Consider the following 11,674-nt stretch of genomic DNA (forward strand, 5'->3'; position numbering starts at 1 on the left):
CACGATTCCTAAAAAGTAAAAGGTCACTGAATATTTTGGGGAAAACGTTTTGCATTGAGTACAGAAAGTCTTTTTTTTGGATCATCCACGCGCAACACCGGAAAAAGAATGAGCTAAAAGTAAACCACCTCTTTCGGTTTGAACGTTTAGTTTGTCAGTTATGAATGACAGCCTGGAATCGATGATAACATTTTCCAGGTCAGTGTAAAACACGGCTCGACTACAACCCGGATATGACGTCACTCACAAACTCGTCTCGCTCTTGAAATAATTATTTATATTACGACTGTTGTAGTATGGCGTGTACACCCAAACACAAAATATAAAAGAATGTTAAAAAAAAATTCCCCCAATAATTACTCTTTAATGATGTACAGTATATTATTATTAAAAAATAAGCAATGATGTTTTTCTTTGCACGCGAGCGTCGTGGCCTACTTCGTTGGCCCAGTTGGCGACGCTCGTTTTCCTTGAGCGCGCCAGTCGAGGACCCGCTGTCCCGCTGTGGAGTTTGCGGAGCTTTACGGGTTGAGATCGTCGGTGATGTTGCGGAGATTGTGCATTGTCGGTGCTCGGCCTCTAATCTGTCAGCTGGGGCCGCCGCCGCTGCGAAACTTTGCGGTGAGACAACAAGGGGCCTTCGGAGGGCCATTTATTAATTAATAAACATCATTCCTGGGATTATAACCGGTTTGGAATTCGCATGATGTCGATGTACATGCAGAAAGTCAGGTGTTGCCCGGTTAACGTGTCTGCCTGGAGATCTGATGGTCCTGACTTGGAGCCCCTGTTATGTGTTGAATTAACACCAGGCGGGTTGACTCGGCCTGCAAACTGAGTACCAGCTAACTGATAAGGGGGCACTGCATCAGTGGCACAGTTGCACATCCAGAAAATGATGCAGCCCTGCAGCCCCAGGCTGCATATGAATAAATAAAGATACATTTACATAATGTGTATGTATACATTTTCAGCTTTGCATCATTTCCCATCTTTTTTTTTTCATACATAGTCCAGGCTCGTGGAAGAGTTAGGACACAGCATACAGATCAGGACACAGCATACAGATCGGGACACAGCATACAGATCGGGACACAGCATACAGATCGGGACACAGCATACAGATCGGGACACAGCATACAGATCGGGACACAGCATACAGATCGGGACACAGCATACAGATCGGGACACAGCATACACATCGGGACACAGCATACAGATCGGGACACAGCATACAGATCGGGACACAGCTTACAGATCGGGACACAGCATACAGATCGGGACACAGCATGCAGATCGGGACACAGCATGCAGATCGGGACACAGCATGCAGATCGGGACACAGCATGCAGATCGGGACACAGCATGCAGATCGGGACACAGCATGCAGATCGGGACACAGCATGCAGATCGGGACACAGCATGCAGATCGGGACACAGCATGCAGATCGGGACACAGCATGCAGATCGGGACACAGCATGCAGATCGGGACACAGCATGCAGATCGGGACACAGCATGCAGATCGGGACACAGCATGCAGATCGGGACACAGCATGCAGATCGGGACACAGCATGCAGATCGGGACACAGCATGCAGATCGGGACACAGCATGCAGATCGGGACACAGCATGCAGATCGGGACACAGCATGCAGATCGGGACACAGCATGCAGATCGGGACACAGCATGCAGATCGGGACACAGCATGCAGATCGGGACACAGCATGCAGATCGGGACACAGCATGCAGATCGGGACACAGCATGCAGATCGGGACACAGCATGCAGATCGGGACACAGCATGCAGATCGGGACACAGCATGCAGATCGGGACACAGCATGCAGATCGGGACACAGCATGCAGATCGGGACACAGCATGCAGATCGGGACACAGCATACAGATCGGGACACACCATACAGATCGGGACACAGCATACAGATCAGGACACAGCATAACAAAGGAAACAGCAGGAGAAAGGAGAAACGCCAACAGCAGGGCGGTGGGAGAAGGTAGATGGACATAGACAAACAAGGATGCAGGTAATGATGAGCTGTAGGGGAAAATTCAAGGCGTGGATAACATGGCTACGTAAAAACAAAATTTTGGGACAGATGAGTGGTGGTTTATTGGGTGTATGAAATATGATTTTGGATGGGGGGGTGACAGGATGGGGGGGTCAATCGCTGAATTAACGCCAGGGGGGTTGACAGCCTGTCATCCTTCCGAGGTCGGCTAATTCACTGGTAATTCCCTGTTTGTCGTTGAAGGCGGCAAAAAGGGTTGGCGTCAGGAAGGGCATCCGGCCGTAAAACATTGCTTCAAAAAGGGGACCAAAAAACAACAACTACCACGGTCCCCGAAAAGGCCAACCCCCGCTTTGCGGGGAAAAATGGCCTCTAAACGGTGGTATGGGGGGGGGGGGGTGACCTGAGATGATGGTGAACAGCTGGCTTGAAGACCTGGAGGGCAGAATGAGATTGAAGAGAAAGTGGAATGTGATTTCACAGGTGAGGTGAAGGAAGAATAAATGTGTGGAGGTGAGCAGTGGTTCTGGATTTTGGGAGTTTCATTAGAATGGGGTTGCTACTGGACCGTGTGTGTCCAGCATATACTGGGCTTGGACAGAGCACAGATAGGGCAGAGGGTGCAAGACCAGAAAGGAGGTGGAAAAAGACAGAGACCACTGACCTGTTGGCGATGGCGAAATGATTGGCCCATAGACTCCGCTTCATCGTGAAGGATTTCCAATGATCCAATATTTCCAATGATCCAAATATTTCCAATAAGATTCCAATGATCTTAAAAGCCTTGGTTTCCACTGCATCAAGCTGAGTAAGATGAGCATTGAGCAGGGAAGCCAACCCAGAGAGGATAGCAGTACTCTCTCAAAATTTGGATGAAGGCCTTGTAGGTGTGGAGCTCAGGTGTGCCAAGGAAGTACTTTGCACGACAGAGGATGCCCAGTCGGCATCTGACTTTGGAGGCCAACTTTGAAATGCGGCTTTCACAACAAAGATCGTGGCTGAGAATGAGATCCAAGAGTCTGAATGACTGAACCTCTTCGAGACGGTTGTTGAGAAAATAGATGGGAGGATTTGTGGAACGATCCTTGCAGACACAGACAGAGAGAGAGAGAGAGAGAGAGAGAGAGAGTGAGTGGGATTTCTCAAGATTGAAAGACATATTCTGAGTGTTTGACCAGATTGTGATTTTTGTCAAGGTTGGAGGAGAGGGAAGAGGCTTCAACTTGCTTGTCAGAAGAATGAGGGATGACACGGCAGAGTCGTCGTCAAAGAGATAAAGAGGATTTTTCAGAGTCGGAGAGATCATTGATGAAGATCAGAAAAAGCACAGGACCCAGAAAACTGCCTTGAGTATATCCAGCCTTGGCAACATAAATAAATGATAAATAAATGACAACATAAATGATTATGTTGAGAGCCACATGTTGGCCACGAGAGTGGAGGAATTCGGTAATCCGAGTGGAGTTGGCCTTGGATTTCATAGGCAGACAGTTTGGAGAGCAAGGCGGGATGCCAGACTGTATGGAAAGCTCGAGATATGTCAAGAGAGGTGGCCCTGATCTCATGGCTGACATTGAAGGCCTCCATCCATTGTTGGGAGAGCAGAAGCTGCATGTCCAAGGTAGAGTGACCTGGTCTCAATCCGGATTTGATGATAACTTGGACATCTAATCCAAATTGATAATATAACATTGTAACGATAAGTGGATATATAATCCCTAAGTGTTGGGTTTTTCAGAAAATCCCTCGCACAAGTCACGGTTTGACATTCTCTTATTCATTGAACACTAATGTTGACAACGCATTTGACTTTTGTATTTTGTAATTATTTTTTTGCTTCCAGATCAGCAGGGAAGAAACCCCGGTGTACATTCCAATTGGTGAGTTCAGGGTACTTGCATTGGGCTTGGAATCATAATCATCATTGTACGAGACAGGAGAATGATATCCTGGGATTATGACAGTGTTGGAGGAACTCGGATGCTTGCATAATCCTGAAAATGATTCAAATCATGAGTCTTCATCCGCATCCGCATCCCATATGGGGTTGGTTGATTGCACTTTTGTGCCAAGTTTAATCTCTATCGACTGAAATGCTATCAGGGGAATTTTAAGGTGGTGTTTTTTTTAATTTATTGCTTCACCTCTGACCCTTTAAAATCTAATATTAATAAAAATAATAATAATAATAAAAACAAGTCGGGAGACGACGATGGTTCACAAGCGAGCGGTATTCAATGACAAAGGACTGACTATAACCGAAACAGGCCCGGACTGGGGGGTTGGGGGTCCACGTGGCAGGTGTCGGCCCCCGACATGCGGTGTACATGCCTATTTACAAATGGCCCCAATGCGCTGCGTGCGCAGGCCTTTAAGAGCCAGCTGTACGTAATTGTGTGTGGTGCTGGCCTGGAAATGTCAAAACGAAGGTTACTGACCTTGAAATGAGATAGAAACTTTGAAAATTTGACCTTTGTGACCTTCAAAGGTCAAAGCTCGAAGATTCTGAAATTTGTCGGAAAACTTGTATTTCATGATGTATGTGATAATATAAGATCATGTACGACATTTCACCCTATCAGGAAGCGAACAATGTAATAAAACAATCAAAAATCGACTTTTAAAAATTTTGTGACCTTGTGACCTTGACCTTGGGGCAAAAATGAAAAAATCGAGCTCACTGGAGCTAGACACATGACATTGGCCTAACCAAATACCGAAACGCCTGTCAGATTCCACCAAACCCCTCGGAGAAGATGTACCTTGAAATCGATAACCCCCTAAAAAGACGTCTTTTTCGGGCGTGGCTCCGCCCACGATGGGCGCAATGCGCCCATTCTCGGCAGGACACAACTAGATCATGATATCAGCCTCCCATCCAAGTTTCATCAAAATCTGATATCATCGAGTAGTTATGCTGCGGACAGACACACAGACAGACACACAGACACACACCCATGACGAATATAGTGGTCACTCTGTTTGACAACTCGTGAACCAACAAGAGTGAGGATTGATTTGCAATACATGTCCCCTGCCAATGTGATATTTTCCAACATTTAAATGGGCATAACTCTGAAAAATTGATGAAATTCCCTGAAACTCGAATTTGTTCTGCACGTTATCATAATAAAGCCATCCATCAAGTTCCAGTTGAATATATTCGAGGGTGTGGGGAAAAAGTCTAGAAAACTAGAACGGCACTCGGTAGAGTGCATACCTCCACCAGGCTGAACAGTATGTTTTGTATCCCAGTGATAGGCCGGATCTAGATTCGGACCTGAACCAAAATCTAATCGGCTTGTTCTTGTCATCTAATCAACTCATCCACCAAGTTTAGTCATAACTCGTCCATAACTTTTTAAAATATCATGTTGTACATTTCTTTTCACCCGATCTCTCAATGAAGAAGAATCACTTAAAAATTAAATAAATCTCATATTCGAATCCAAATTCAGACCTTCACCAAAATCGAATCGTTTCTTCCATGTCACACACCCAAGCTGTCCACCAAGTTTTGTGCAAATCCGCTCACAACTTTTTGAGATATCCTGCTTTGTATCGTTTTGGTCCCATCTCCCAATGGTGAAGAATCACTTTAAAAATTATACTAGCCGGATCCAGATCTTCACCAACATCGAATCATTTTGGCCGTGTCACATACACAATACATCTCTGCAAAATTTCGTTCAAATCCTTCCTCAACTTTTGAGATATCTTGTTCACAAACAAACAAACAAACAAATGAAAAATCGCTCAGAGACCGAGGACTTGCCGGAATGTACTTTTTTATTGGCCATTTTGGACAAATATGGCGGCGGAACCACGTGACTGATGACGTCATCATTATTTGTTTTCTAAACTAATTTATTCCTAGATTATGCTCAAGAAATTTCATCTTGATCGGATGAAGTTTTGTACTTGTCGAATTATGACGTCATAATGGAGGCACCTATGACATCATCAACATATCTTATTACCTTCGCAAAAGCGGAAGGTTATGTTTTGATCGCTGTGTATTTATTTGTATGTCTGTGTGTGTGTGTGTGTGTATGTTATTCGCATAACTCAAAAAGTATTCAACCGAATTGCATGAAATTTGGTGGGATGATTGGTTATTATACGGGACACATTTGATTAGATTTTGGGAGCAATCGGGTCAAAGGTCAAGGTCAAGGTCACGAAAAGGTCAAAATCGTATTTTTACCATAGCTGCGGCGAAGGTATGCGCTCTACCGAGTGCCCGTTCTAGTTCCCCATGGAGAGTTCTTTACAATGAGCCATGTCTCAATTTTTTCTATTCAGCACTTTCGGAGATATAGAGGTGCAAAGTTTTTTGGTTTTTCCAAGATGGCAGCCGAACCACGTGACCGATGACGTCATTATTATTATTTTTCTTCACCAGTTTATGCCGTCATGTCGCTCAAGAAATTGCATCTTGATTGGATGAAGTTTTGTACTTGTCGAATTATCGAATTATGACGTCATGATGGAGGCCTTGGGCCAAGAGAGTTAAAAATTGGGCACAGTCTATTCCAGGGCAAGACAAATATGTGTGTAAAGTATGGCGATTCCATGTGCAACGATGTAGACGTAGTACTGCAGACAGACAGACAGACGCAGACAAACCAACCAACATACTTGCCAGAATCTTTTCCGGCAAGTAACAAACAGACCCTCTCTCTCTCTCCTCCCCCTCCCTCTCTCCCTCTTTTCCCCCATCCCTCTCTCTCCCCCTCCATCTGTCCCTCTCTCTCTCCCCCTCTCTCTGCCCCCCTCCCTCTCCCCCTCCCTTCTCTCCCCTGCCTCCCCTCCCCTATGTGACACCATCGCACCAAACTTCGCCACTCCACTCAATCCCATTATTATGTCTTACTGACTTACTCTTCGTGATGCGAGTGGTTAAGGTACTGCTTTCAGCATAGGCGTAGTTTGACTTCTCTATTTGGGGGAGGGGGGAGGAGGGGACAAGGGCTTAATATTAATAATGGGTAGCTTGGTCTGACTTCCAAAATTACCGTTTGTTCATGTAGTTACAGTGTACGTGAAATCACAAGTACAGTTTACGTTCATTATTGTTACTGGCGTTTAAATGCGGGATGTTTTTATCTTAATTGTAAACTACTGAAAAAATTAAAGGTGGGGGCATTTCCCCCCCTGCCAACCCCCCAAACTCCGCCAGTGGCTTTAAGCCATCACTGTCTCATGGGCGTGTGGGAATTCATTTTGATATCCTGTATAAAGAGCCATCAGTGTGTTGCTTCCTTACATGGAGAAGAGGAAGAAGTTGTTTCTTGGGTTTGTTGATCTGGAGAAAGCATTCGATAGGGATCCATGCGAAGTATTGACATGGGCATTGAGGAAGTTAGGAGTGGAGGAATGGTTGATCAGAGTAGTGATGGCAATGTACGAGAGAGCGCGCACAGCTGTAAGGACGAAGAACGGGAACAGTGGTGAGTTTGAGGTGAAGTTGGTAGTGCATCAGGGGTCAGTACTCCACAACCATTTGTAGCTGTGATGGAGGTGCTGGCTCGGAATGTAAAGGAGGGTTTACCGTGGGAGTTGTTTGCAGATGATCTGGTGTTGATTGTGGAAAGTATGGATGGACTGAAGGAGAAGATGAACAAGTGGAAGGAATGTTTAGAGACAAAGGGTCTGAAGGTGAATATCGGAAAAACGAAGGTGATGGCAAGTGGTAAAGCATGTGGTGAGGTGGAACGAACTGGGAAGTGGCCGTGTGCTGTGTGCAGGAAGGGTGTCGGAGTGAACTCAATTCAATGTACAATGTGCACTGAGTGGGTTCATCAAAAATGTAGTGGTCTGAGAGGGTCATTAACCAGTGTGGCAGCTACAGTCACGTGAAAAAGTAAGTACACCTCATGTAAAGTTTTGACTTTTTCAACATATTTCAACATACAGCTATTTGATCTTCATTTCAAACAATATTGACAGATAAAGGTGAGATAATATAACAAATATCATGAAACATTTACATTTTGTAGTCCATTGTATAATTTAAATAAACATAAAGGCAAATTTCGCATGTGGAAAAAGTAAGTACACCCCATGAAGTTTTTTTTTTTTTTTTAAATCTTTTTTACATATGTGGACATATCAATATTTGATCTTCATTTAAACAGTATCTGTAGATAAAGGTGATCTAATTGAACAAAAAACAATGAAAAATTGACTGCAATAATTTATTCAACAAAAAATTAACAGATGCCATTTCCTTCTGTGGAAAAAGTAAGTACACTCTTGGCTCTAATAGGTGGTATTGCCCCCTTTGGCAGAAAGATCCTCAAGTAGGCGTTTCTTATAACTGTCTACCAGTCTCTGACATCGACTGGGAGAAATTTTTGCCCACTCCTCCATGCAGAATTCTTTCAGCTGTGCGATGTTTGAGGGGTTTCTTGCATGCACAGCTCGTTTCAAATCCCCCCACAACATCTCGATGGGATTTAGATCCGGGCTTTGACTTTGCCATTCCAGGACCCTGCATTTCTTTCTATTCAGCCATTCCTTGGTGGATTTACTGGTATGTTTAGGGTCATTGTCATGTTGCAAAGTCCACCTTCGATTGAGCTTCAACTTTCCGACAGATGGCCTCACATTATCCTCAAGCACCCTCTGGTACAATGAAGAATTCATAGTGGATTATATGATGGTGAGCTGCCCAGGCCCTGATGCAGCAAAGCTGCCCCAAACCATAATATTTCCACCCCCATGTTTACAGTTGGTATCAGGTTCTTGTGGTCAAATGCTGTCTTTGGTTTTCGCCAAACATGTCTTCTGGTACTGTGGCCAAATAGCTCTCCCTTTGTCTCATCTGTCCAGAGCACATTGTTCCAGAAGTGCTGGTCTTTGCCTCGGTGTTCATTGGCAAACATTAGTCTTCCCTGATGTTCTTTCTGGACAGCAAAGGTTTCTTCCTGGCACACCTCCCATGTAGATCAAATTTGTGCAGCCTCTTTCTAATGGTGGACTCGTGCACTTTGACATCAACAATGGCAAGAGCTACCTGTCGGTTCCGTGATGACATTCTGTGGTTCTTCGAGACTTCTTTCAGCATCTTGCGGTCTGCTCTCGGGCTGAACTTGCTGGGGCGGCCTGGCCTGAACAAGTTGGCAGTTGTTTGTAATCTTCTCCACTTGTAGATGATCCTCCGGACAGTCGAATGATTGATTTCAAATTGTTTGGAGATCTTTTTAAATCCCTTCCCAGACTCATAGGCATCTATAGCCTTCTTTCTGAAGGTCTCAGAGAGCTCTTTTGATCTCGGCATGGTGACGCCGCACTCTTCAACGACAAAGAGCAAACCAAACTAAATGTCTTCTTTTTTTTTCTTTTTTTTTCTTTTTTTTTTGTATACTGAATCGAGGCTCGTGAAAGAGCTAACATTTATTTCACAAACAAATCAACCAGACAAACAAAATATACAAAAAGAGGGAGCGGAAGACAAGATGGGGAGAGAAGGGGAAGCACACAACCACAACATTTGAGAGCAGGGAGAAGTGTGGGAGGGAGAGGGCTTGGGGGCAGGAGGCGTGGGAAGGGGAGGGGGGGGGGGGAGAGGTATAAAACACAAGGGGACCAAAATTAGCGGGGGTAGAAAAGATCAAGGTTTTGGATGGGGGAGGATAAGAGATGGTGGTGAACAGCTGTTTTAAAGACCTGGAGGGTGGAGTGGGATTGAAGAGAGTGAGTGAGTTTGTTCCAGAGGTGGGAGAAAAGAGGAATGAAGGAGTGAAGGTGAGCAGAAAGTCTTGATTTTGGCAGTTTAACCATAAGAGGGTTGCAGGCAGATCTTGTGCGACCTGTAGGAATATTTGGGGGACAGAGCCCAGAGAGAGCTGGGGGGGCAAGGCCAGAGAGGAGTCTGCAGAAGACGGAAAGACCACCAACCTGCCTGCGGTGAGTGAGTGAGAGGCCCTTGGAGTTAGCTTCATCGCGGGAGATTCCAATGATTCTGAACGCTTTGGTTTCAACAGAGTGAAGACGAGCGAGGTGTGAGGCAGGATCACCAGACCAGAGGGGAGAGCAGTATTCCATAGAGCTGCAGATGAAAGCCTTGTATGTGGTGAGGAGCTCAGGTGTGCCAAGGAAGGACTTCGCACGACGGAGGATGCCCAGTCGGCGACTGGCTTTGGAGGCCAGATTTGAAATGTGGTTTTCCCAGGAAAGATCATGGCAAATAGTGAGACCCAAAAGCTTGAGTGACAGAACTTCTTGGAGAGGATTATTCAGAAAGTGGATGGGAGGGTTGTCCAGTCGGTCTTTTCGGAGAGACATCGTAAGAGTGTGAGATTTGTCAGGATTGAAAGACATGTTCCACTTGTTTGCCCAGTCTGTGATTTTGTCAAGGTCTGCAGAGAGTGAGGAGGCTGCAGACTGCCGATCTGAGGGATGAAGAATGCAGCGACAGAGAGTAGAGTCGTCAGCAAAGAGATAGAGAGGATTTTCAAGAGAGTCAGAGAGATCATTGATGAAGACCAGAAAAAGCACAGGGCCCAGAACACTGCCTTGGGGAACTCCAGCCTGAACAGGAAGAGGAGATGAGAGAAACCCATTCAGGGCCACACGTTGACTACGACCAGAGAGGAAGTCCGCCAGCCATGCGTGGAGATTTCCATGGATACCAAAGGAGGAGAGTTTGGTGAGCAGAGTAGGGTGCCAGACCGTATCGAAGGCACGTGAAATGTCAAGGGAGACGGCTCTAATTTCCTGTTTGGCGTTGAGGACCTCCATCCATTGTTGAGAAAGCAGAAGCAGCATGTCCAGAGTAGAGTGACCAGGTCTGAAACCAAATTGATGATCAGAGATCAAGCCATTGGAGAAGAGGAAAGATTTCATATCTGAAGCAATGATGGATTCCATGACTTTGCTGATAATTGGGAGAAGGCTGATTGGTCTGTAGTTGCTGGGATCTGTTTTTGCACCTTTTTTGTGCAAAGCGGTGATGTTGGCTGATTTCCAAGCAGATGGCAGATGATCTTGAGCAAAAGAGAGGGTGAAGAGAACAGAAAGAGGGAGTGAAAGAGCGGAAGAACATGATTTTAGGACCCGTGGGCTGATGCCGTCAGGACCAGTTGCAGAATCAGAGTCGAGGGTTGACAGAAACTTTTCCACCTTGTCAGGAGGAAAGGACACAGAGTCCAGGAGCAGCTGGGTACGACTGGGTACGGTGGGTACAGAGAGGGATGGGTTTGGGACACAAGATTTAGAGGCAAACACAGAGTTGAGGCATTCCTCCAAGATCCTCTCTAACGATGTTCTAATCATTTGCACTTGATCTGGTGCACCTGATTCTAATTTTAGGTATTTGAAGTAGTGATAAATGTAGGGGTGTACTTACTTTTTCCACATGCGAAATTTGCATTTATGTTTATTTAAATTGTACAATGGACTACAAAATGTAAATGTTTCATGATATTTGTTATGTTATATCACCTTTATCTCTCAATATTGTTGAAATGAAGATCAAATAGCTGAATGTTGAAAAAGTCAAAACTTTACATGGGGTGTACTTACTCTTTCATGTGACTGTATATATATATATATATATATATATATATATATATATATATATATATATATATACACACAGTGAAACCTTGACTTATGAGTTTAATTCGTTCTGTGACCGA

General features: G+C 45.0%; 1 protein-coding gene across 1 annotated transcript in view; it reads left to right on the forward strand.

Annotated features, from left to right (window-relative positions):
• Nucleotides 1-375: 375 nt before the first annotated feature.
• The window catches only part of MRPL58 (mitochondrial ribosomal protein L58), a 43,841-nt gene continuing 32,542 nt past the window's right edge, over nt 376-11,674 (forward strand). The window contains exons 1-2 of the mRNA XM_068121102.2: nt 376-621; nt 3,871-3,907. Coding sequence (XP_067977203.2) covers nt 544-621; nt 3,871-3,907 — 115 coding nt within the window. The 5' untranslated portion in view covers nt 376-543. The remainder of the gene's footprint in view (nt 622-3,870; nt 3,908-11,674) is intronic.

Source organism: Myxine glutinosa, chromosome 1, assembly GCF_964187855.1.
Source record: "Myxine glutinosa chromosome 1, kmMyxGlut1.1, whole genome shotgun sequence".
NCBI classification, from domain to species: Eukaryota; Metazoa; Chordata; class Myxini; order Myxiniformes; family Myxinidae; genus Myxine; species Myxine glutinosa.